This window comes from Anas platyrhynchos, chromosome 1 (assembly GCF_047663525.1).
Source record: "Anas platyrhynchos isolate ZD024472 breed Pekin duck chromosome 1, IASCAAS_PekinDuck_T2T, whole genome shotgun sequence".
Taxonomy (NCBI): domain Eukaryota; kingdom Metazoa; phylum Chordata; class Aves; order Anseriformes; family Anatidae; genus Anas; species Anas platyrhynchos.
This window is the reverse complement of record NC_092587.1, coordinates 143124546-143152391: the sequence shown is the minus strand read 5'-3', so window position 1 is coordinate 143152391 and position 27846 is coordinate 143124546. Positions and strand designations below refer to the sequence as shown.

Sequence of the window (27846 nt, the reverse complement as noted above, 5' to 3'; positions counted from 1 at the left end):
ACAATAGGCATCATTTCTTACTGTCCCTCGCTCCTTTTTGGGCTTTGATACCCCATAAAAAGAAGAACTAAGTGGGTGATTATCTTTCATCCGGCAGAGGACTGCACGTAGTATCTATGCTTGACCCATACTTGACCTATAGCTGTTTTGTGTTCTCCATGACTCTGAGGTCAACAGCTTGTGGGGAAACTTTGACAGATCAGCTCTGTTAGATCTTTGCTACCAAGGGATCCTTAGGTTTCTGTGTGTGAGCAGTTTTGTGGATTAACTTCCTAGACAGACTCTTTAAGACTTGTACTGACCTTGAGAATAAGTTAGTTTGGTTAATGGGCTTGGGGTGGTCTGAGGTGATTCAAATATTATACAGTGCTGTGAAACTCAGTCTCATAGTCGAGTGTCATTGTTGATTTAGATACCCTTGCAATTAACATACTTTTGCATGTAATAATTCTTCATAAATTTTGAAATAGAGATAGCAACCAATTGAACAAACCTTCCCATATTATTTTTATCCAATATTTTGGGTACACAGTTTTTGAGTATTGAAAGCTGAATTTATAAATGATGATGATTTTTTTTTTTTCCCCCAGTGGATGTTGGTAATGGTAGGTGCAAGAGGATTTTTGTTTACTTATAGTAGAATATTTTTCATCCATAGAATATCAAAATAAGAAAAAATGTGAAAGTTTTACATTAGCTTAATTCATTTGTTTTATTTTAGTGTTCTGTATGACTAATAAAATTAATATAAATTACCCCCTTATTTATGCTCCCAGATTCTCATGATGCTGTTCTAAGATTTAATTCTGCTCCAACGCGTGGCTATGAAAAAGATGTTGGAAATAAAACAACCATGCGAATCATCAACTCCCAGGTAAGAGCTTCCTTTTGTGAATTCAAGTCAGCATCTCTTCTGTACGAGATGACATTAAATTAATAACCTCTGAGAAAGTGTTGGGTAATCTGGGAAACGGCTAGTGATTTAACCGTCATGACATATAGAGCAGGTAGAAGTTCTCTCTTACAGGGATGTTTACATATGCTGTCAGTGTAGAGTGATTGCAATAGTTACTTGATATCCTTGTCTCAAAGAATTGGTTTGTAGAATTTCTCATGTGTCCTACATCTGTAAAGGCTCAGCAAGGTGCCAGAGTCAGAAGTACCAAAGACCTTTGCCACACCACCTCTGGGATCTTCACAAAGCCTGAGCTGTGGGGATTCCAAAGCTTTCTTCTTATTTTCTCCAGTTCCCCAATTATTTCCTTGCTAGAAGGAGAAAGAAATGGGAACTGAGTTGTCTTAATGTATAACTTTAGGCAAGTCATTGTTCTTTAAAAGTTTGGAGTGAAGTATTAAAAAACAAAGAAACAAAAACTTTTATGTCCATTGGATATTACACCTGGGATGAGTTTGTTCATCTGTATGGAAACAGAAAATGGGATTTTCTGCATATGAGTGTCAACAAATAAAGTATGCATTGAGCTATAGTGACACCTTATGGCTGTGAGTAGTTTTTTAATTTTGAAAAAAAATATTGCCTGAACTCTGATCTTGGCAAACAGAATTTTCATTTGCAGCTTTTCTTATGAGTTCCTTTTTTTTTTTTCTTTTGCTTTCAGTGATGGCTTATGCAATGTCCATCCTTGGTGGGTGTATTCTCTGCATAAAATCATGTTCTTTGTCACCACATATAGAATACTTCTTGCTGCCATTCCCTTCACACTTATTTTGTAGCTCTTTGTGACAATGCAGGGCAGCCTGGATCTTTAAAATGATGTGGGTTAAATATGACTCCTGTTTTACTAACAGGAAGAAAGCCAAAATATCTGTCTTTAGTTGTGAAATCAATATATAAGAGAACATTGATCTCAGTGCCATTTATTTTAACTTTTTTTTTTTTTTTTTCCTTCCTTAACTGTTCTTAATTTTACTTCTAGATGAAACATCCTGGTTGCTGACCACGCCTAAACTCCTATCTTGGGGCAAGGAGGAGGGTTTAGAGACCTCATTTAGTTGACTAGTCTCACTAGGCTCTCTGTAAGAAAGAGAAAAGTGCCTCCAGGCAGTGATTTGAGCTTTGTTAGCTCCTGAGTGAATTCAGAGAGACTAAACGGCTAAATTAGCTGTTTGCTGCTGCGTGGGATCCTCCTTGTTCCCAAGCTGCTGTGCCACACTCCTGCTGTGGTGGTAATGGAGGCTCATGTGATCTCTGTGCTGAATATCACTTGCTCTCCACAAAGCCTCCCCCAAAAACACAGGGTGTGACTAAAATTCAGGCCAGGTCAGCACACACAGCTTCCTCACAAATATTTGTATTCCCACCACCTTTCTGCTCCTTCAAAGAGGCTGGAAGCTGTCTGGGAGGTTCTGGCTTCTTGTTGGGAGACTGGCCTTTCCACCACCAGGAGAGAAATCTTCACAGTCACTTGATAAAAGTTGCTTGCTTTACCGTTTCTGAAGATGCATAATCCGTGCTGGCTTTCCGACCCTCCTCTCCTTACTGTAGGAAATTCCTGCATTCAGGAGATTAAAAGTCTGTTGTGTCCCTCTCCTTCCCTCATGTTCGCTGCTATGAAAGCCCAAAGGATGTGAAGGAAACCAGTGCAGCCACAACACACATTGTTATTCCAGAGGAAACTCATCTCATACATATGAATGCAGGCTCACTAAGAGCGAAATTTGTGTGGACAACACCTCTGAAGGACTCTTGCTTGCTGAAAGGCAAGTGAGAGCTCCTTTGTATGGTAACTGTAGAATTGAGCTTTTAAAAGCTTGACCTTTTGGTCTGTTTACTCTGTAGTCTCAAGAAAGGAGTTTACATTCTCAGGCAAAATCTGTTCTGAGAAATGGAGTTAGTGATGCTGATGGCAGCAAGACTAATGCTGTTCTTGTTGTAGAAAGCTGATGGAAAGTCATTAAGTTTAAAGTTTATGGTAGAAAGAATATTGCTATGGCAACAATATTATTTTTCTGAAGAAAAATATGCATAATCAAATATGGCTCATTGGATCCTAAAGGGAAATGAAAATTAGTATGAATTTATTTGTCTGGAATGTTGATTAGTTTAACAGCTGGAGCCAAATTCATGCTGTTTCAACCAGTAGTGAAATCATTTGGTCCAATCCTTCCCAAGATTGGATGCACTAGGGATCAGAGAGATCTAGTTAAGCATGGAGGGTCTGGGAAACAAGAAACCAGCAGGAGTAAAAGGGAAACCTAGGGTGGGAGGATCAGAGTACCAGTAGATGTGGGAGGGAGTTATAAGAGAGCAGAACAATTATTACTGTTACTTTAAAATAAAATAAAAGCACTATCACATGCCTGTTCCTGGAATTCTTTTTCTAGGTATACAGGCTTTTACTGTTATGGTCCAATTTGCCTTTTTGAAGGTACTTCATATGAGACCTAATGCTGTTGAAATGAGAAAACAACCAAAACAGAAGAAAAAATAAATAAATAAATAAAATGCAAAGACAAGAGCATCCTTGGGGGCCTCAGTACTTCAAAGAACGTTTCTCTGTGTCCAAAAAGAGGATTCTACAGACAGTGTGAAATACTGTAGCTTTCATTTTAATGTTCCAGAACACAAAGTAATATTGATATACAATTATGCAGCATCTCAAGTGGTCTCATCACATTGCTCGCAGATGGAGAGTAATTCAGCGTACTGGTACTTAAAACTGTCATGAGTGCTGTTTATGACTAAGCTCTTTATTTTTTTATTATTGTTGTTATTATTATTTTTTTTAACAAAAGAAGTTACTTAAAATCAATCAGAATTAAAGTAGAACAAACAGAGTGAGGAGGACTGTTCATTTTAGAGGAGGATTTTGCTATTTTTCTGGGTCCCATTTGCTTTTAACTCTGTGCAATTTTTTTACATGTGTGTTTGCAGATTCTCACCAACCCAAACCATCACTTTGTTGAAAGCTCCTTGTACAAAGATGTTATCTTAGTAGCCTGGGATCCTGCCCCCTACTCTGCAAATCTGAACGTGGTAAGATGCCTACTTGATCCCTTCTTCCCAACTTGTCTGAAAACACTGGACAAAATTCATGTATCTAGTACTTCAGTCTTCTAGTTCTCACTTATCATAATGAACTCCAAAATGTTTATCTAAAGAGCAGAGAACACTATGCATGAATCACAGAATTGGTCAAATCACATGAATTGGTCAAAAATGGTTTATTGATTAAAAACTTTTCTTAGTAGCCGGCATTTGTACTGGAATGATCTGCTCTGAGATGCTAGGATAAATGGATGATAAAGATTTTTTTTGTTTGTTTGTTTGTTTGTTTTTGGATAAAAATATTGCTGTTTTCACGTAACAGTGATTTTTCTGTGTATTTGTGAAGGAGGGATGTTGCTAGATTTCAGAAGGAGGCTTTATCAAGAAAGGTGAAGAACTGCATCCCTTTTTTTTTTTTTTTTTTTTCCCGCATCCTCCCCTCTGCCTTCCTAGACAAAATACAACACCCCAATGGCAATCTCTCTTTGCACCTTCCCCACTTGCCAGGCCTCCTCCCTATCAGTCTTCCCTTTGTGTCCACACCCCCACAGCCATCTGCGTCCTGCTGCTCACCCCCTCACTGAGAGCAGCAGACATCCATCTGCTTGTCACTTTGGGAGCCTCAGCCTTGGCGGGTGCTGCAGCTCCAGTGGGACCAGTTGATCTGATGGTTCTTGGCAGGGGGAGCTGGGAGCTGAGCAGGATGCAAGCAGAAAGTAAACCTTCGTCTGCTCAACTCCCTTAGCAACAGATGCCAGGAGCTGCCTGCCTCCTACACCCACTGCCTCCAGGCTGCTTCACGTGCTGCTGCCTCTGTCAGCAAAGACAAGGACACTTTCAGAGAAAGGCTCACCTCCATGCCCAGGTCCTGCATTAAGGCTTTTTGAGCCCCTTGTTTAATGTGGGCCTTTGAGTGGGAGTTGTGGTTGGCTTATCCCACTGCACTATATTGCTTATTGGGAATCTCTGAAGAAAGGAGAAAGATCTGGCCCAGATTGAGGACTGGCTTTCTAGGACAAATGTGCACCGGTGCAAGGCCGCTTTGCTTCTATTCTGAAGAACCTGAATTAAACTCATGCACATTATTTTTCATGTAGTGTTCAAAATACACTGGATAATATAGGATCAAAATAAGGTCTTTTTATTTATTTATTTATTTTTCCTCCCAGTGGTATAAGAAGCCAGACTACAATCTGTTCACTCCCTATGTACAGCATCGCAGGAAGAATCCAAACCAGCCATTTTATATTCTCCATCCAAAGTTTATATGGCAGCTCTGGGACATCATTCAGGAGAACACTAAAGAGAAGATACAGCCCAACCCTCCTTCTTCAGGTTTTATTGGTACGTGTATCAAAGATGGGTCCAGTAGACATGTTAGATATTAAAATAAATAAATACGTAGACTGCATGAGGATCATATCCGTACACGTGTTGTTTGTTCTTGCTGTTCTGTACAGGAACAATGACTAGCCAAAAAGCGCACTATGAACATTTATATAATCGGTGGATGAAATTAATGTCCTTTCTTGCTCTTCACATCCATACTATATATACCACATTTCTAAAATACATACATCTGTGAGAAAATTGTATTATATTCATCTCTCTATTGATATTAATTTCTATGTTAATATATAAATTGTTTCAAATTTAATTTCTCTAGTGATAACCTACTCAGTTCTGAAGTTCTTTGTTGTCTTTTTAGCGGAGAGATGCACCAGACCAAAGCATACAGCAGATAATACAGTGAGGACGAAATCACTGATGTCTGACAGGCTAGACTGTATTCCTTCCACAGGTCAAGGAATGGGATTTCCCATGCCCTGTCACAGATTCCAGTGCTCAGTCTAAAAGTGGCCAGAGCATCCCCTTTTTTCTTAAACTCAAAGAGACAGAATTTTACCATAGTTTTTTATCCTTTCTTAGTATTTCTTTGGGGATAATTTGACACTAAGGCCACAGTTCATACAGCATAACATCATACTTATATACACATTCATTATCTGGCACATAACAGGTCTTTATTGTGAATGTTGAAAGGGTACATACAAGTAGAGTAGTAAGACTGAGTCAAAGGTCTTTCTTACTGATACACCTGGAGGCACAGAGAGCAATAGAGTACAAAATACCCTCTTCCACATGGAAACTCATTCTTTCCTACTTGACATTGTGATAGTGGTATATGTATTTGCTGCAGTTAGAAGATGCTCTTGTCATTCTTTTCATATGAATCTGAAAGCATTGAGACCTTAGACTGCATCAACTATGGGGGGGGGGGAAGTTCTGAGCACTTATTTTGGGCTTTGTATGCAGTAGTAGTATCACATGATTTTGTGGAGCTCACCCAGGGCCTTAGAGTAGATGCTGAGACTCTGACAGGGATGTCATAAAGGTGTCTGGGATATGCCCATTGATGAGTGGGTTGCGCTTATCTGGAGCATGAGTGGAAAGAATATGTGGCCTGTGTTGGGGGAGCATGGCTTGGCAGTTGGTTATTTCTTGCAGTGAGATTTTTGGAGCCTGCATGTAAAAATTCATAAAGAGAAGTCTGCTTATGTGGAATGATCTCACCAGCAGCATTCACATTTTGCAAAAGCAATTCTTAGAGTAACAAAGTTGTTGATAAAAATAGGATAACAGCTGCTGATCATAAGAATAGTGAAGAGGATTATTGTGCTGTCAATCTGCACTTCCACCATATATAAGAAACACTTCAAAAGCTTTCTTTGAAATCACATGAGTTAATTTCACCGTAAAAGTAGATTAGTAATCTTTAACCCCAAATCTAAATGTTCTTGACTAAAGATATCTTCCAAGCAGAGGATGCTTTGAAAATACTAATCAGTAAAGAAGCAAAAACATTGGCAACAAAAGCTGTACAGGTAAATATACTCTGTATGTGAAGATACGGATTTGTCTATTCACCTTTTATACTTGTATAAATTATTTATTATATGTAAATATAATCATATTGTTATTTTGTAAAGAAGATGCTTAGGCATTTTGCCAATGCTATTATTAGTGTCGAGATAAGTCAGTTAGACAAACTTACTGGGAGTCATATCCACCTCATTTGATAACTAGCTACTGTTCTGATGGAAGTATTTTAAATATTTTGTTAGAAACAGGCTCCCTATGTTAGTAACCTTATTAAATGTATGTCTATGAGTTGCACGTGTGATGTAATATAAACTGGGAAACAGCACTGAAACTGCAACTTTGTGTTGTCAAAGAGCAAGGTAAAGCATAAAAATATAATGCAGCTTGGCAGAAATCTGAAAAGTCATGTTGGTCTTCAGATCAGGTATCTCTCAACAACTCATGCAGCAAATAACCAGTTGGAACTGAAGCTGGCAGACACAGCCAAGTGCACCTGCATGAAAGACATATATTGAATATCGAGCTTCTCTCTGATTATTATAAAATCTATAAAATTATCTTCTATAAAATTAAGGAATGGATAAGTGATGGCCATCATAAAATGAGTATCTTAATTTCAACAAGATATGGGAAAATGGTTTACTGAATGTCCATTCTGTTAAAATGGTGGAGTGTTGTGAGTAGTGTATGCATTTTCACAGACAGAGGGACCTGTATCTTTGAATCTAAGCTGTTTATAGCAAGGACAACAGTGATTCCATTCACTTTATTGGAATAACTTATTGTATGTCGGTGTGTAATTCTCTGCAATTAGCATGAATATAAATTCTATACAGGGATATGGTTTGTCATCCATACTTGCCCTGGTGGAAAGTCAGGCAGCACATAGCTCTCCATGTGTTGCTGTTACTTGTGGAGAAAGAGCAGCAGCTCTTCAAACCACTGTTGGTGCCAGTAACGTGGAAAAGGTTTAAAAAAAAAAAAAAAAAGGGGTGGGGGGGTTCTGGGTCAACTTTTGTTTCAGGCTTTTTAGCCCTCTTTAGTACATGGAAACATCAGCATATTTCCTTTCAGGAATATTTTAGGGTGGTCTTAGAGTATTTCTTCAGTTATTACGTTTTTCATTTGAAATTTGTATCCATTTCTGCTGCTTAGCACTGTTTATAAAAACTAAGTCTTTCCAAAGGAAGGATTTTCAGGTGGAATGTGTTTTCATGGTGTCTTTCTGCAGCAGAGTCACCATCTTTCAGTAGTGACCAATGCCAAGGGAATCTTTTAATACTGTTAATAGCTATGTTAATGTGTTTAAGTCACAATATTATTACGACTTCTTGAAAATGGGCCAGTGGTTCATCTGTGGGGAAGAGGTAGTCTTGTGACTTTAGGGGAATGAGAGAGTGGGAAGAAGCAAGACCTTCTGGTTTCTCCACCACGTGGGAGCTATAGAGGGCATGTTTTGTGCTTCCTTTGGGGAATGGGATGCCCTATCTCAATCACAGCAAAGGAGATTGTGTCTCCTGGAGACACAGACTCCCCAAAACCCCATCTGCATTAGCTCAGTGCCAGCATGTTGTGGGAAACACGGCAGGCATCCCAGCTGTAGAGGAGCGGAGAGAAGAGGATGGCAAGGGAAGTATGGTTAGCAGCAGCGTTAGATGTGTTCTACATGTGCCACATAAAATAAGGCGTAAGTCTAGAATGCTCTAGTTATATCACATTTTATGTACATTCACCTATAGCTTTAAATCTTACTATAATTTACATATGTCACTGCTTCCAGCCACTTCTGAAATGCTAACATACAGAGGTCTAAAATCAGTTGAGATGAGTACTATCCAACTCACATCAGCTTCATCCAGAATTTCTGTTTCTCTGCCATCAGGCTCCAGCATGTAGATGTTCCTGTTTTCAGGTTTCTTGTAAGCAAGATGTCAGCTTGGAGCAACCCATCCATCACAGATGCCATTTTGTGCCGTAACAGTGCTACATACAAACCCATATCTGACTGCAGTCTTTTCCACTAAATTTGTTATTATTTTAACATTATTTTCTGTCCTGCTTAATAACAGGTATAAGATCAAGACATCATTTAAAACAAGATGAACACATTATCTGTAAAACTGTGAGCAGAAAATAGTGACCAGTTTGTTAAGTGCTCCTTTTAGGGGTATACCATCTCTGTGAAGGATGAATTTGGCACAGACAAGTCACCCTTCAGTCTCAGTCTGGTATTTCCTAGGGCTATGAATAAGGACCAAAAACAGAGTGTTATGTTTTTTTTTTTTTGTTTTTTTTTTTTTTTTTTAATGGGCAAAGTTTCACCGGGGTAAAACTGTCTTTTATTTTAATCTGGGAGTGTTTTTTGGCTCATTTTCTGAGACACTGCTGAGTACTTTGCTTGGCTTGTAACTTTGCCATATGTGGTGTGCCACTTAGCTAATGTCATTCCTCATTATAAATGATTTACTCTTTGTGTACCTAATCTAATACTTAGATGAGTTTTGAGCATCCTTTCCTGCATATTTTTTGCAGCTGCTACCATCATGCTTTTAAACAAAACTGCATGGTATTCTCATCATCTTGCATTAGCACTAGGCAACAAGTTATCTTGGTGGCTTTTCAAATTAACCAACTTCGGTTCACATTTGTTTGAAAATTGGGTTTGTTAAATGAGTATTGATATGTTTACATCCAGTCTTGGACTTCGATCTGGTGCATTTTTTTTTTTTTCCAGACATGATGAAGTGTAAGCATTCAACCACCAGATCTCACATTTGGTTTCCACTGGCAAATCCTAAACTGGTAGTTGAAGAAACATCATTGTTATTAGGGAAAACTTTTGCCCTGATTTTGCAGCTGCAATAAGTGGAACCTGTTTGCTTCTCAATGCAGATATCCTGTAGAGGCACATAGTTTTTTTGCTATGAAATAAGAACTCAGTCTTCCTCCCCTCTTTATGAACATATCAAAGTTTAGTTCTTAATTGAGGTTGGTTGTGTGTAAACTGTCAGTCTCCATATTTACCATTCTGTTTTGAGAGCTATTCCTATTCTCTCCTTGATAGGCTGTATAAAAAAAACTAATTCTGACCTGTCATTTTATCATCTGAAGATCAAAACTAAAACTGCTTCTTTCAGTTTCTTAATAGCAGTGTTCTGCGTGCATTGGGTAGGTTTGCACATCACCATTATGATTTTTTTTAATATTATCTAGATTCTATACATGTTTTTAATGAAGTTTTTGCCCTGACCCTTTTTTCACTAGCTGAATTTGGCATGAATTCCTGTTTAGTGTAGTCCATTTGTATGCTTTGCTAAGCTACTTCATCTGAGATGATTTTCCTTCAAATTCACATTTATATAACCATAACTTTTGCCAACAGCTTTTGTCTTTTTGAAAAGCTAGTTGAAAGCTCTGACTGTGTATTTATTTATTTTTTTCCTCCCAAATCAGAACATGCTCTGTGTAGGTTTCTACACTTTTTGTTGTCTGTGTAGGTGGTAATCTTTTCTTTGCAATGTAGCTTTAAGCCTAACTTATGGACAACTGAAAAAAAATATTAACTAAGCCTAGATTAATTTGAAGAAAGAAAGGCTTGTTTGGGGCTTTAGAGTTGATGTTACAGCTTTAAAACAGTTATACATCATTAATAATTGATAACATAATTTTAATCTATTTGCATGCATTGAGACAATAGTACAAGAAGACTACCATTACATTGCAACATTAGCAGATCATTGTATGACTAAGAACTTAAATTTAAAATGGCGTCACAGAGCATGTTGAATAGAAGAACACAGCTTCAGCTCTGCTTAGGCAAAATATTCTCACATGAACCGAAGGAAACAATTTGCCTTAATAAGAGTTGCTTTTATTACTGTCACTTACTCAGCTGTTTGTCAGCAGTTTGTTAAGGAACAGAATGGTGCTTACTCTCTCAGCTCGCTTTTGTTCAAGTATTATCAAGCAAATAATACTTCCATTATATAAGCTTTGAATTATTTTAATTTAAATATAAAACACTACAAAATGTAAGCACCTCCTACTTCCTGAAATACAGAGATAAAGGAGCAAAATTTTCTTTCAAAGCACTCCAAATTGCATTAAAAAGTCTTTAATATTCTTCCACATCACCCAAATTTGAATAATACATTTAAACATCTATGGTATTACTAGGCAGCATTTTCCTGTCTATGCTCATATTACAGAGTATGTTATTGTGATTAATTTACAGATTTTTGCATTCCACATTAAATGATAGATATATCATTTTCTAGGTCTAGTATATAATGCTAGTGTATATACATCAAAGATGAGATGACAAGTGTTATACGATTTGTTGAGTTTAGGCATAGGTCCATTTGGTAAGAAGTTCCTTAATAAAAATTTGTTTTTCTGTAAATTTAGGCTCTGTTGCAGTTAATATTTATCATAGTTCATGAAGTAAACAGATGTAAAAGAACCCTTTTAAGAAACACAGTATTTTTAAAAGTAAAATCTACTTTTTCTACATGTTCCAAAGAACTGAGGCACATTTGGCCCAGTATCAAGGAATAAAAAATTTTCCTGTGGTATCTGAAATCCAACAACCTGATTTTGTTTACTCAAGAAAGGACAAATAGACACTATAGAAGTAGTCTAACATATAGAAAACTATACTTTCTAAATGCTTTATGTTTGTTTGTAATGCCTTGAAGTGTATGCTTTATCAAATATAGACTTATTGGTGCATCTAGCTAATTTTTTTTTCCATAACTGTATTTGTGGTTGTGTGAAATGAGATACATTATGAATGTAATAATCAGATTATGTAGATTTAAATGTTTTCAGTTTCTCTTACATTTTCTTAAAGTGATACTGAATTATTACTAAATGTTTGAATTACACTCATTATTTTAGATGTTTTTGTACAGCATCTGTTGTATTCAGGTATATTGAGCTTTATTTTATTTATTTATAAGTTAGAGAACATTCTTAAGTTAGTGTACTAACCACAAAGCCTAATTGTACTGCATAAAAGATCCATGTTGGAAACTGAAAACCTCTCAAGTCATTAAAATTTTCAAGAACAAATTAAGAAACATTTTCTCCTTTCAATTAGAATCCATAATACATGTTCATTTGTGTAAGCCATCCATGCAAGGAATTTAATCTTAATTTAATTCTGGTTTAAAGATTTTCAGCACAGATTTTAAAAATCCAAAAATTTATTTGTGCCAACTGGACTGAGTTTAAACCATGTCCCAAACTTCCTAACACCTTAGATGTTTGCTGAATAGGGAAAAAGTAACACATCTTTCTGAGCATTTTGAAATATTAATATACAATATTTATATATTTAATACATGGTAAGGATTTTTGAAAGACAGAAAATCCAGCAAGGATATTACCATAGACTAGAATGCAGAATATTCCATTCAATAGAGAAATATCTTCAGCTACAATTTTGAATATGTGGTAGCACCAATCATGTCTGCCAAAGCAATGTCATGCCAGATAGATGACCTTTTCTTTTCTCGGAAATTTTGACTAGATCTAGAAATTTTAAAGCATAATCATCAGACTTGGAAGAGACCTAGAAGTCATTTTTATGCCTGCTTGCTGGTTCCACAGTCATGCCTACAATATTATTTTTGCAAGCTTCAGCAAACTTGAAAATATTCTAGCTTCTCTGTCCTTAGAGGTACTCAATATCAAACTGGGCGAGACTGTAAACAACCTGTTCTAACTTTAAATTTGTCCCTGCTCTGATTGGACCCAATGTGTTTCAGAGATCCCTTCCCCTCTGAACTACCCCACAGTTCCCTCCAGACCCCTCTACAGACATCATGGCGGTGTCATCGCTCAGATTGACAATACTCACTTAGATTGACAAGTACTCTTTGTACTGGAGCTTAACAAGTTCTTGGCCAAATTACCTGTGTACGTTAGTAATACTGCTACTACTGTGTTAATTAGATGTATCTGTTTAATCTAGATTTTACTGATCTTATTTAAGGCCCATTGATAAAAGGCAGACTTTGCCATGAACTTTCCTTGGTGTTCACTCTAAGGAGTACTCTATTTTGGTGTTTGCATGCTATAGATAGCTTATAGACTTTCCAGTTCAGGTTTACTTTTTCTTAAGTCATGCATATCTTCTTATCTACCCTAAGTACTTTATAATTCACTGCTTCCACTCCTATTCCTGTATCTTAATCCTTATGGTTGTAAAAAAGAAATCTCTCTTCAGCTTGTTCCTTGCACATCAAACTGATTTCTGTCCACAGCTAGGTCAGTCAGAGAGCAGTATTCATACCACCTAGCTGTAGATGCCTCTAGTACAGGTCTGTGTTTGTGTTAGTCAGCCTCAGACTCATTAAAGCAAAAGTAAGGCACCTCTTAAATATGGCTACCAGACCTGTGCTCCCATCTACAGTTGAATTTTTCAGGCTGTTCTGTTAGCAGAGGTATAACTTTATTTAACTGGCAATAAAGGAGCCTGTGATAACTATCTCAGATGTGGGTGTCTGTACCAATAGGCAAATTTGGTTAGATGAATCACACCTTGTTTTCATTTATTTACACAGTTTTCCTGAAAAAGGCTATTACGTTAATTTTGTCAAAACTATAAAAGGTTCTGATCTAGAACTGGGGCTGGGAAGGTGCTTGATATCAAGAGAAAGACTTTATTTCAGTTTCTGCCTAGTCACTGGAGAGGAACAACACTTTCAGGAAACAATCCCATCCTAAAGTAGACATCTAAAATAAGGCAGAAGAACTGTGCCCTAGAAATGCTAGTGCTGTCTGTAAACAGTTCTCAAGACCAGCTAGCTCAGAAATGGGCATGTACTTCTTAGTGAGTTTAACTCTGGCCATGCTGTAAGTTGTTGAGATAACAACTGTTTCACCCAGTTCATTAATGCCTCCTTAAGTCCCAGGTAAACCAGTCTGTGCTGTTTTATATATAGTAATTGTATATTGACTGAAAACTAGCTTCAGGACTTTGAGGAAAGACAATTATTGAAGTGTGTCATATGGAAATTCTTCACCCTACAGGTTGACAGACAACTTATTTTCCATTCATAGTGATGCTGATAATCAAGGAGGAATGGTGAGATATGAAACAAACTTGTAGATGATATTGCATTGGGCATTGATGTGAAAAGTACACAAATGAAAGAAACGAGTAGATAGGTACGTACTCTGTGGGCAACACAAGGAAAGGAAGTAAACAAAGGACACTTGGAAACTAAGTTTAATGCATATACGAGGAGATGCAAAGAGATTCAGCTGCGGAGGAAGAACCAAGGAAGCAATAACACAAAGCCGTGTAAAGATAATAAAAGGGATAAGAAATGGGAAGTGAGGTAGTACTTTGCAGAACAGACTGACAAGCAAAACATGATAACATAAGCAAGATTAAGTCAGCAAGCAGGTAGGCATGTACTTCTTTATCTTCAAAATCGCATCTAAAATGTAGAATTTCAAACATAATGTAAAAAATACTTTGAGGACTATGTAGGTGCTGGGAAGGTGTAGCTAATTTAAAGAGTATAAGATCATTGAAGTTAACCAGAGAAGAGAATGAAAGATGAGGAAACTGAGTTGTGAGGTAGATGAAAATATGGACAGGTTGGCACACCTATACCTGCTGGATATAGATGCCAGTAACTCACTGCAATGTTGTTAATACCAAGCAGAGAAAGAAACCAAGTTAAAGAGTGGTGCTGAAATTTGAAACCTTCAGAAGAACAAGGCAGACATGGCATTAGAAAGTGAACAGAGTAAAACTGGATATGTCTTGATACTGGTATAAAGTCCTCATGGCCTAAACTGCTGCTTCCACAACAGTGGGAGCAGGTAACTCCAAAAGAGAATCTGGGGGCTGTAGCAGCTAAGGAGAAGGGCCTACTTCCTTCAGTTCAGTTAGATCAAGCGTGTTAGCTTGCATGTGGGATTTCACCAATAGGTTGTTAAGATGAGAGCACTGGTTGTACCACACCATTGATCCCTTTGGCTGTGGTTTCAGAGGTGCTAAAGGTTAAAAAGTCTGGCACTGACTACTGTTCTTCCCCAAAGCAGGTTTTCTGCATTTGAGTTGTGCATCAGCTCTGGAAGACTCAGGACTGCTCGCATTTCCACCAGGACAGATAAATCTCTATAGTACAGAGACACCTCTGTATATGGTAGCCTCTACCCATTGTCTTAGCTTATTGTCTAGTTTGTTGACTCTAGACTTAAACACAAAAATGTGCTGTAAATTAGCTGTTACCCCTAAGAAACTAGCCTTTTGAGTCATTGTTTTGTCCCTCAAAACATTTTCCAGTATGAGCAAAAATTTGGAATGGACTGTTGGAAATTTTGGTTATCTGAGTAACCTAATCAGAAATCCCATGAAGTGGGCTTCATGGAATGATGCAGAAAAGGCAAAGAGTTAACCTAGGTAGGCCAACATGTCTTTTTAGATTGATTCGGGAGAGTATTGATACACAGATCTCTGAGAATTAAAACTTTACCACTTCTAAGTGCTTCATTAACTTCAATTTACAGGAAAGTCAAATTGCTTAAAATTTTGTCGATATTTTGAACTACAGTGATGTGGCCATTTGTATTGTTATTAAGAAAATTATAACAGAGTCCCAGTTTTTGTTCTTGACATTTTTCCTATCCCGCAAATGATACTTTTCTTTAGTAATTTTAAGATTAGCTAGATTAGTGTGGCAGTGGAGTGAAGCATATTCTGGTTAAGGCTTGTACTTTCCATCAGAGATGATTTTTCTACGACTTTGGTGAAACTTTTGAAACTGGCTCCAGGCTTGGTTCTGGGTGTAGGAGAGAAGTCATTTTGTTGTCTCTTTCTGGACGTGGTTCATTATTGCACACCTTTCCACCGTCTGTTCTCTGATTCAGCTGGATAACAGTTACCTTAGAGTGGCAGGTGGGCTCTCCATCAGTGGAGGAAGGATGTTGACAATGGAATAGTAGACGAAAGCATTTGTAAAACTGGAACAACAAACAAACAATTCTAGACATAATTGCTAGGCAGGCTAAAATTCAGAGCATCTCTTTAACAGTTTTGAGGCAAGGAAATAATGGCTCATTAAGCTCGTTCTTTTTGCCCAAATGGGGGTTATATATTTTTCACCTGGAGTCTACGTATCTTGCAGATTAAGATTAAAGTTCACTTAAATTTGTGGACTTTTTCTTTGAAATTGATATGCTTAGCTTTTTTAAAACCATAGTCTCTGTAGCATGTAAAGCTGTAGAACATTCTGAAACACTTTCAGAACCTTTCATTTATGATAAAAGAAGATTTAATCACAGAAGTAATTGGTTTTCAGTTACTTCACACATCAAGCAGGGAAAAAATCATTTTGATAATCTAATGATACACAGCAGGAAGAACATAAGGTTCTTTTCATTAGCAAGCCATTGAAATCTCGGTGTTCCCAAACTGCAAACTGAACTTCAGAAAATGGCTTTGCTTAATTAAAGAACCAAAATAATTTTTTGTGTTAATTCATTTCACTTGTGAGAATTACCCAAAACACCTTTGATGCTTTATGATTCCAAAGCTGTTGTTTAAAAAAAAAAACAAACAAACAAACAAAAAAAAAAAACCACTTCAGTTCTCATCTGTAAGTGCCAAGTGAGCAGAATTAGGACAGCTGGGAGTTGACAGTCACGTTCAACAGATAGGGATACCAGTACTACAACAAATGCCTCAATATGTTCGCTATATATTTTGATTTTTAAACGACATCTTTAAAAAGTTTTGGTGTCCAAGGCTTACTCAGTCATTTTCCTTTCATGTGGCTATATGAAACAGAAAAGACTCTTATAAGCTGTGATTGATGTGAAAGTGTTGCAGTTTTGACAGTGCTATTTATCAATATCTCATATAGTCCCTTTGAAAATGTGCAAATGCAACATTAAGATTTCTCTCATCTCAAATCTATAAAGACCTTCTGTTAGTACAGATTTACAGTTGTGCCGTGGGGAAGCAAAGTCTGCACAAGCACACCTGTCTTCCTTCTGAATCTGTCCTGATCTTGTTTTTCATCCTGAGCATGGGATAAGGAGAGTAGCAGCGTCTTAGGAGTGCACGTAAGGTTAAAGCTAACCTTTGGATGGCTTTAAACAGGAAATGAAATTCTTTATCACCTTTCTAAGCAGCTATTGGCAATGTTGGTGACAATCAGCTATTGACATGTGGCAGGAAAGAGTGAGTTGGTATTTTGTGGGTTCTTCCTTGCTGAGTAGGAGGTGGTATGGAGTTTTTCCTATCAACAGCACTGCTATAAGAGGTAATTCACTTTCCTCAGCCTCCGTCCATGAAACCCATTTGGAAAATTCTCTGAATCTGTGGGCTTTCATGCTACTAATACATGGCTGATGCTTCTCATTTATGACCTTCTGCGTGCATTTAGGCTGTCTTCTTGGCAACATCTTCCTGCCTATAGAGAAGGAAGTGGATGGAAAAAGTGAAATTGGTTCAGTTCCAGTTTGAGAAAGACCAACTTTATAATATTCACCCAGGAAGATAGAAAAGGAATATCTGGATTTTCTATTTTTTATTTTTTTTTAGATCTCCTGTAGGCAGAGGTTAACAGTAGAAATACAAAGAGCTCCTTAAAAACAGATAACTGCTCTACGGTGTATGCATGTGATCTGTATTCTGCAAGGGAACATAAAGACCTAGTCTGTCTTGCTCAATAACTTCAAGAACTCGTGGTATATAGGAAAGACATGAAAAGTCATCAGGTGACTTTGTGCAGGTGCTTTAGGTCCCTGGTTCTTGAGGGATGTTTTGTGGACAAGCAGGATAGGGTAAATAGGGGGAGGTGGGAGAAAGCAGTCTCCTCATTCAGGGAGGCATGCTGGTATGCAAGACATTATAGGCTTTTTACACTTTCCTTGTTCTCAATGTACTACTCAGTTAACTCTACAGTCATCACAATCTTTATATATTGGTAACAAGTAAATGCTGCCCTAATAAAAAGAACGACACTTCTATAACTTCTATAAAATCATTAAGAGAAGTAATACTTTAAGGTGTACAACAATGAAGAAAAGCAAGAAGAAAAAAAAAAATACAACAGAAGACTGCAGGGCAACTTCCGAGAGACTGGTGAAATAAGGGGTTCACTCTTGTTTTCACTCTGTTCCAGGTATCCTCATCATGATGTCCATGTGTGACGAAGTGCATGTGTACGAGTACATCCCTTCAGTCCGACAGACCGACCTATGCCACTACCATGAACTCTACTATGATGCAGCTTGTACCTTAGGGGCCTATCACCCGCTGCTCTATGAGAAGCTGTTGGTGCAGAGAATGAACAAAGGTTTGCAGGATGACCTATATCGGAAGGGGAAGGTCATTTTGCCAGGATTCAAATCTGTCAAGTGCCCCAAACGAAATAATTTCCCACACTTGTAGAAGAGAGTCCTTCAGAAACAATGTGCAATAAGGTACTACTGTCGTACTATAAACAAGGAGAGAATACTTGAAAAATGTATCTCAGACCAATCTAGTCTTGAGTCTATAAATTGTAATTAACTAGCAGGCATGAGAAATACTTCTTTTCTGAGCCTGAGTATTTATTACTGCTTTGCAAATAATTAAAGAAAAAAAAAAGCTTAGCTTACGAAAGGTGCAGAGGACATACTTAGGCAGAAGTATAATGTATTGTTGTGGGTGTGACTGTCAGAATTCGTCAGTGGTCTCTTATGCCACATATGCTAAATTGTAACTTTTTTTTTTCTAAATGAATTTATTTAACTGTTAAATCTGGCATTGTGAAACAGCCTGTATTGTTCACGTGCAGAGCTGCCAGCCGAACAATGCAGCATTTCTCATGGCTCCATGGGATTTTCACACTCACCAAGAATGAAGTAGTTGCTACTCTGAGCTGCGTTTTTATTGATTAGAGGAGATTTTAATTCCCATTCACACACAGGTTTAGTTACCGGCTTCCAACAGTATAGGGGGCCTTATGCTGGCTATAAAGTTGGTGCAGACACACAAACCAGCTAAATCAGTAAAACTACTGGATGTAGCTTTGGTCACACTGCTTTGGTCACAACATTGCTCACACTGTGTGAGGCAGAGGGAAATGAGAAATTTCTTGTTTCTATAGGAAGCAACAAATATTGTTAACTCATTCAGGAAAAAAAATCTCCCTGAGAGGCCCATGAAGAAAGTATAAGTGAGGGAAATGATACCTTCCCCTGGTCTGCACAGATACAAACTATCCAAAGAAAGCCAAGGGAGGTTGTGTAGCGCACATATCACACTGAAAGCAAATGTAGAGGGAGCTCACCTTTCTGCAGCAAAGATAGCATTCAAGATTATAGACATCATTTGTTAGGCATTTCATTGTGATACAAATCAATTTCACTTGCTCACAAGTTACTGCTGTTAAGAAAGTATAGGGAGTTGTCTGACAAAAGAAGAGGATGTCAGCTTTTTTATTATTATTATTTTTTATTTAACCTTTGAAAGGCTATACCCCAGAGAAGCTGTAATGCCTGAAAAACAAAACGAAACAAACAAACAAAAAAAACAAACAACTGACAGTGGTTTGCATATGGAGATAATTTAATATTTTCCTTCGTAACACACAATGAGAGTATTCTCTAAGGCTGTTCCAAAAATCCACCTGAACACTAACACGTTTAAAACAGTACGATTTCAGTTTCAGGTTTCCTTATAGGCTGGAGGATTTGTTGATGTTGTCATTGTGTTATGCTTTTTTGCTTTGTCCTTTTTTTTTTTTTTCTTTTTGTCATTGTTTTTTTTTTTTTTTTTTTTTTTTTTCCCACGCAACTGTACCCTTTCTCTTAGGGTAAGTTCAGTAGAAAAGTATGTGTCCAAAACCACAGCTGTATCCTTTTCATGTCCATTCAGTAAAAATGCAAACAATTCAAAGAGGCGCTGAAAAGAGTAGCTGAGTTGAGTGGTTGTGGTGGAAAGTATCTTTTGTGTTTTGTCTTGAGCAACAGGAAGGCAATTAAAGAGCACAAATGGTATTAATGACTACTTCCTATTCAATAGTAATGTAAGTATCACCAGATAATTCTTTTTCTGTCACTCTGCTCTTAGGGACTGATGATTTTCAGTCCTCGGAAGTGAATAAAATGTCTTCTGGGGGCTTAACTTTCTTTTCCTATATAGCCTCATAATTTGGGCTATATGATCCTCTAAGATTATTCTTGTTGACAGAAAGTGTGTCCAGATGGTCTAAAAACTGTACTTCTGTGCTGTGTGGATAATCATGTCCATGAATCGTTTTGGTACATATTGAAATGAATGGTTTTTATTTATGTTAGTCTTAGACTCTGGATATATTACATATCTTTTTTTTTTTTTTTAATGTTATAAATCAGTAGCTTTTATTCTGAATAACGTTGTAATTTAATCTTGCAGAGAAAAGATAACCTACTTAGAGCTATCCTATTTTTCCATGTGCTTGGTAACCTGTTTGAAAAACATTTGAAGTCTGAACCAGTACTGTCAAATATGCCTCTCTCTCCAGTATGTTGGATTAGCTACAACATCTTTGTGAAGAAAGGAAGTTGATTACCTTTCTAGGACTAATGAATATACTATTTTTCCATAAATAGGAAATGATTAAGTTCTAAAAACAAAATCACTTTGGTCTGCAACCACTAACTTAAACTTTGTTTTCCATGAAGAAGAAAAATACTAACTGTATTACTCAACTACCCACAGTAGGATTATGTTGCATTACTCCATCAGTAATCTGTCAGAATAATCCACATAACTGTTGTACAGAACAGTGTGAATTTTACAAGGTCTCATGTAACAAGTGATGAACATACTTACTTAATACATCATTTAAATAATGATGCAGAACCAGGTCTGAGACATCAGAAAATTAACTGTATATTTTTAATTTACTGGACTTTGTGCATTCAAGCCCTTTCAGCAGAATCTTCTTCTTTGCTAGTATGCCAAGACTCTTTAACCTTTGAAGATAATTACTGCAACTGTTTCCAGGAGAACATGGTGTGTGCTTACCAGCTGCATCCTGACTTCTATACCAGTCAGTGCTCCTTCCACTAGTGCTGTGTGGGTGCTGTAGCATCACCTTAGAAGATGCCACAGAGCTGTGCTGCCAGCACTTACTTTCTTGCAACGGAGGAAGACCAACTTGTGATGCCCATCTTGAAAAAATAAGGACTCCAGGACTGGTTTCCACTGTGATGTCATTGGTCTGTCTGCTCAAACACCTGGTGGCTGCTTAAAGAGACTTTATCACTCTACCATGTCTTGTCCTTTTTTTGACACAAGTGCAAGTGCACTTGATTTGCTAACCAAGGGCTCACCTCCACTTTGTGCAACAGGGGAAGGGGCAGAAATGAAGAGGGAACATAAAGAACCTTCAGAGGTGCTACCTTCACCAGTGCATATGCTCTGCGGCTTTGGCATTGGTGGCGTTCATGGGAGCTCACCATGTATTTTTGCATTTACAGGCATTTCACTGTCCCTCAAGGGGGCAGAGAGGTCTTTACAAAGATTCAGTCAACTTGAAATGATGAGTGTGTAGTAACACTGAATCCACAATCTTTTAATAATAGTAACATGTGAGAGTGCTGGTTTTAGATACTTATATTAAATGCAGACAATGTGAAAGGAAATGCATTTTTCCACTCAGATATCACAGGGTTGTGTGGTGTGGTTTTTTTTCTTTTTCTTTTTCTGTTTTTTTTGTTTGTTTGTTTGTTTGTTTGTTTTCTTCTTTAAAAAATAGAGATAGGCATGACTTTGTAGCCCTTCCGTGTGGCTACTGAACGCTAACAGAGAGGAATAGAACAATAGGCAATGGAGGTCTGCACAAGCCTGGCTCTTGACATGTGTCATTAGCAAAGCAAATGATAGGTGATTTCTGAGTTTCCTTCAGACGTGGTACAATGATGCAGGTTTTAAATGTATGGAGGTTTCCTGACAAGTAGGAATAAATTGCCTTCAAAAGCTTTAGAGACTCTTTTCTGTACCCTGGTGCTGTGGACAAAAGTTGCACTTAGTTGAAACAAAACAAACACAGCAGCATCCTAAGTAAATATGCTGAGTTCATGTTGAATTGCATTATGCTCTTTTTCCCACTGTGAATTCTTTTTTTACTTGTGGTGCTCTATCCTTTCATACATTCAGCCTTTGGATGGTTAAGTCAAGGTATTTTTCTGTTTATTAAAGAAAAATTGACAGATTTTGCCTCATTTTGAGCCAAAATCTTTCTATCAATAAATTATTAATTGTTCCATTCCTTTATAGTTCTAAAACTTAACCTGTGCATAAACTCACATTTCAGTTTAGTGTAATTCTTTAAATTAAACTACTAAATCTTAAGAAATATGTACATTAAGAGAGAAAGATTGTTTACACACTCTAATCTTCAATCTCTCTGTACAAATTTAACTAAATCATTGCTCGTCTTTGATCAGGACACTTTGTTTGATGAAAACATCCAAATTCTGAACTTGTTCCTGCAGATCTCTTGGCAAACTCAACAAAACAAAGAGAGTTTTTTATTTAAATTAAGACAAGTATCTACGCTACATGGTTGCACAGACGGAACTCAATCAGTTTGGAGGTCGATTGATCTAAAGAGGAGTTCAAAATAGATGTAGACCAGCTCAATGCATAATGATTTTTGTATTTTTTTTTTTTTTTTCCCATTTCCTTCCTCCTCAGCAGTTCTTAAGGATAGAAAATACCACTTGGACAGTGACATAGTTGTACCGTGAAAGGAATATTGAATGTATTGACTGCAAAAATAAATGGCTACTGCTTTTCCCTTCATGCTTTCTATAATTGATGAATATTAAATAAATTAAATTAATATTTGAAATAAGTAATTCAGAAGACTGTAATTAGAAGGCATCTAGATATTTCCTGGAAACTATCCTCTCACATGCAAGGAGGATACCTGATTTAACTGTTTGAAAATTAATGTAGCCCATGTCTGGGCATACCTGCATCGTTAAATGAATTCTAACACTATAAATTTCTTCTCTCTGCCTTAGTGATCAGATTCAGAGTTTTGTTCTTGAAATAAGCGTTGTGTGTAAAAGCCTTACATTTATCCATGTCATCTCATCACTCATAATATGTAGTCATCAAACTATTCAAATATAGACTGTGTACTTTTTTAATAGCTTTGAGAATTATTTTGTATGATAATTTTTTTAAATGAATGTGTACTCTAATAACAAAGCTTAAGATTTTACAGGAGTCACATTTTTAAGCAGTGTTTGTATACATTTTAACACTTTTTATATTTTCTATTATGATTTTGTATATTTTTATGTATGCAAAGTGTACAGATTTTTTCCTGTAAATAAAACATTGGTTTTCATTTGTTTAAGAGTACTGGTCTTTTCATACTGGCTTGAGTGAAGGACATTGAACTGTAGATGGCACGAAACAGGGAAAGTAAATGACATTGATCTCAAATTGAAATGGGCAGATAGGCTGGCAATTAGCTTTCAGTAAGCTATGGAAAATGGGAAAAGTTGTAAAGACAGTTTTATTCTAAAACGAATGCGTCTACCTGAACAGGTGCTCTAGGATTCCCCCAGGTGGACATATTATGCTGCTATAGCTTTGACAGTCAATTTCTTAGGATAGTCAAGCCCTCTAAGGAGACCGTGCTCTGGTTACTTGATGCTGCTAATAAACTTAAGTGGCTGTGCCATCCTTTCAAAGAATCCAGCATCATGTATTAGCATGAATAAAATTTTTAATTGATTATGAAATAAATGAAAAGCAACTTACCAAAGGGAAAGCATAAGTTACTATTCAGTCTGTGATGAAATACCATACAATGTAACCAATATAAGTCTGCGTAAATCCGTTAAAGTGAGGCATTCCACTGCTTTTGGTAGCCTTTGAATTATGCAGTGGCTGAAGTTGGGCTAACAGAGGTGGTATAAATTTTTTTCATCCCAGACAGTCACAATGAGTACATGCCTACAACAGAGTTAGTTGCACATCAGTAGAACATTAAGCATTTGATTGCCATCATGTAAACTCCTGGCAGCCAGTAATCATGCAGCTCATCCTTTGTATTACACCACCTCCTGGCAGGCAACATGGAGGGGATAATTACTATATGTCATGATTTGCAAGTAACACCTCTCAGAAAACTCAGAACAATGAGCTACACTAGGGGAAACTGAATACTGGGATGCATGGAAGAAGCAACTAATTAATGCTTTTCAAATCCTTCAGCTTTGCTTTTACTCTGTGCCTTTTTTACATACAGAAAAAAAAAATCGCTGTCTTGCATATGATAAAATGCTTATTAAACTTAATTGTTTATGACATGGGAGAAGACATTCTTGTCTCACAGCATGTCCCACATGCATACAGACTAGTACATCACTAGCAGGTGAAAACCTATGAACTATATTGGGTTGGGTACAGAGAATATCTTACTCTTCTCCCTAGTCTTTAGCAGTGATAACTATAGAGGAGGTGTGACACTATTTTTCTGATAGTATCTCAAGGAACCTCAGAGGCAACTGATTTTCAGGTTTCATTCCCAAAATCAGACTGCTCCTTTCCGAACAATGAAGGAGTCACCCTTTATCTGTTTATTCTTAGAAATATTCTTAGAAATAAAAAGATAAAGGATGTCTTTCAGCTGTGTTTCACTTGAGCAGCTCAAGGGGTCATGGTTCTCTGACAGGTAGAGCTTCATACAGTCATTTTGTTCTGTTTATTGTCAGCTTGCTAGTAGTCATCTGGCTGAAAACACATCTCGGAGGATGATTGCTCCAGCTTGCTGTCTTGACTGCAGCATGAACCTGTTGAACAGCTAGACAAGCTGTGGAGGAGCCAGTCTTTTCCTGTAATCACACCCTCCACTTTCTGCAGGAAACTGCACCTGCAGCAATGATTAAGCAGTGAGTTACTGTGGGACTACTTCTTCAATTGGTATGAATAGCCATATGAACAGTCCACTAACACTAGTGGCATGGCTGAACTTGCCCTTCTAGCATCTTGATTTTTTCAGGGTATCTGGTAGATAATTTGTTTATTTCATTGGAATAGCATGAATTTATCCGCTGCACATTGAAACCTATTGATGTCTATTCAATTCATGTACGTTTCTTTATTTGTAATAAATTCCACTTTCTTACAGTGGTAAGTTACTCCAGATAGTGTACTTAAAAGCAATTACTGCACTTTTGTGGAAGTATAGCCTGAGCCCAAGCTTCATGCCTTGCTACCCAAGGCAAGTAGAAGTAAATGTCCTCTTCCTTTTTGCTAAAATTATACTAATGTTCAAGTAAATACCTATTAAGTTTGATGGAAGTGCTAACTGGATGCATTAAAATGTCAGGGAATTAATTGTTATGCAGCAATTTTTTTTTAATTTTTCCCAGAACCAGAATAGTCACGAGAACTAAAAAGTAAATTGTGATAAATTGTGGGGGGAACTATAGCTGATTCAACTGCTGGATTCTTAAAAATTATACAAGTGAGGAAAGGCAGCCAAGGGAAGGAAGTGAGAGAAACAAGTAATGAAGAAGTACACCAAGGAAGGAGAGAGAAACATTAAAAAAAAAAAAAAAAAAAAAAAAAAAAGTACTCTGGTAGTAGTATTGCCAGTTGGAAATGCATGTAGAACTTCCACTTTTTTTTTTTTTTTTTTTTTTTTTTTTTTTTTTTTTTTCCTAATGTTCACTTGGTTTTGGCTGCTTGCTTTCTTATTTTTTGCTGCACATTTAAGGAAGAACCCAACTCAACTGTTGCTCTTGCTGCTGCCAGGTTTAGTGTGGTGGGATGTGATTGCAAAATGAGCATCTAAGGTAGAGTTATGAACAGTAATTGACTTCTGCTGTGGCTTAGCTTCTTTGTAAACTCAACTCCCATGAATTAAACTCAGAAAAGACTAGTGTCAGCAGAGTTATGGGATCACATTGTTGCACTCTGAACAACCTCCTCCATGTGCTTACACTTGTCTCTATGATAAGTGAAATAAAACCCATTTCCTCTGGTAACCTGTTTTTGTACACAGACATATGCGAATTAAATACCCTCTTGCTTACAGGGTGCTGACAGATAAGGGATAATTGCTGTAGCCACAGCTCCTTATATACTTGTGAGAAGACTCCAAAAACCCTGAAGGGTTCATGAGGACAGGGAATAGACATCACATCTGCCTTGATTTTATGGGAGCAGCCAGAGGGAAAAATTGCTACCTGTGCTGACTCCAGGCTGTGTCAGCTGCTGTTAATTACTTTGCTCCCAGACAGTTTTCTGGTTGTGACTGCACTTCCTGATTAAAATATCTTGCTGGCCCACCTTCCAAACAGTGTCCTTTTCCACAATCAATCCTGGAGTGCTGATGTATGTAATGGCCTGCCTACAACCTGCATCATAGCCACCATGTGCAGCAGGTATGTCTCCTGTGCTGGTGAGGTGCTAGGGAAAATGGAAGAGGTCTGTCAGGGGTGTTCTGGATTGTGTTCTGTAAGGATATAAGTCTTTTTTAATGTTATTTATTTATTTGTTTTTGTCTTGTATGCATAGTTCAGTCATTCTTATAGGATTTCAAACAAACATGACATGAACACGCTTCAAGAGTTCCTGACTTGTGGGTTTTCTGATGTTTTGTAGACTAGATGGAGTTTCTGAGCCAAAGTACCTACAACCTTGATTAAGAGAGTGAGTGTAGGAAGGATTTTTGGCATATTATGGTGAGAAATTTAGACAAAACAGAGATATTTAATGCATTTTTCACCTCTGTCTTCCACACCAGTGATGGGCTCTGGGACCCCAGCTGTCTTGAACTGGAGAGTTGTGACTGGAGAAATGATAAACTCTCAGTCAACCCTGAACTTATGCTGGATTTGGCAGCCAGGAGGGCCAACCCTACTCTGGGGTGCATCAAGCACATCATTACTAGCCGGCTGAGGGAAGTGATTGTCCTGTTCTCTGTGTGGGTGTGGCCTCACCTTGAGTATAGTGTGCAGTTTTGGGTGCCACGGTGTAAGAAAGATACAAAGCTACAGAGAGCATCCAAAGGAGGGCAATAAAGATGCTAAAGGTTCTGGAAGAGAAGATGTAAGAGGAGTGGCTGAAGTCACTTGGATTGTTCAGCCTAGAGGAGACTGACAGGAAGCCTCATCGCAGTCTACAACTTTTTCACAAGGGGAAGCAGAGAGGCAGGCACTGATCTCTGCTCTCTGGTGACCAGTGACAGGACCCAAGGGAATGGCTTGAAGCTGCAACAGAGAAGGGTCAGACTGGATATCAGGAGAAGGCATTTGACTGAAATGGTGATTGGACACTGGAACAGGCTGCCCAGTCAAGTGGTCATGACAACAAGCCTGCCAGAGATAAGAAGCATTTGGACAATGCTCTCAGACAGATGGTCTGATTTTTTTTATTTTTTTTTATTTTTTTTTTGGAGGGGTGGTCCTTCGGTGACTCAGGAGCTGAACTCAATGATCCTTGTGAGTCCTTTCCAAATTGGTTATTCTATGATTCTATACCTTTTCTGCAAACTAAAAATACCTGAGATTTACCCCCTAGGAGCAGTGTTGCTGCCTATGAGGAGTGTGAGCCAGGAGGATGATATGAAATATATCCTGAGCAGAGAGGGCAGATGTATGGACTACCAACCAGGAGGAAAATGTGGGGAAAGTTCTGTTTAGGGTATGTTTCTGAGTTTGTTTTTTTCAGACGAATGGACAGGTGTATTTGCTGACGCTTCCATCTGAATTGAGCAACACTGTTTTCCTTCCATAGCAATATCCCTCTCTGGAGGTTTGGGATCATTTTCCTGTAACTTTCAGTGCTTGTTCTCTTCTATACAAATGAAATTGTAAGCTATCTGATGGACTTAATTTAGACTTTACGAATATATGGGGCTGAACAGAGGTATCAGGCCATTAGGCAGTTTAATGAGCACCTGAAGCAACCCAAGAAGATT

General features: G+C 37.6%; 2 protein-coding genes across 10 annotated transcripts in view; one reads left to right on the top strand and one right to left on the bottom strand.

Annotated features, from left to right (window-relative positions):
* Positions 1-23260, top strand: part of ST6GAL2 (ST6 beta-galactoside alpha-2,6-sialyltransferase 2) — a 180267-nt gene extending 157007 nt beyond the window's left edge. For 8 of the 9 annotated variants that reach the window (XM_072031436.1, XM_027445183.3, XM_027445175.3 and 5 more), the window contains 4 exons: positions 777-874; positions 3896-3997; positions 5179-5353; positions 18046-23260. In XM_072031436.1, coding sequence (XP_071887537.1) covers positions 777-874; positions 3896-3997; positions 5179-5353; positions 18046-18314 — 644 coding nt within the window. In that variant the 3' untranslated portion in view covers positions 18315-23260. The remainder of the gene's footprint in view (positions 1-776; positions 875-3895; positions 3998-5178; positions 5354-18045) is intronic. The other variant, XM_072031425.1, reaches the window with a different exon arrangement.
* Positions 5333-27846, bottom strand: part of LOC101798236 (pinopsin) — a 98427-nt gene continuing 75913 nt past the window's right edge. The window contains exon 5 of the mRNA XM_072031444.1: positions 5333-15877. Coding sequence (XP_071887545.1) covers positions 15653-15877 — 225 coding nt within the window. The 3' untranslated portion in view covers positions 5333-15652. The remainder of the gene's footprint in view (positions 15878-27846) is intronic.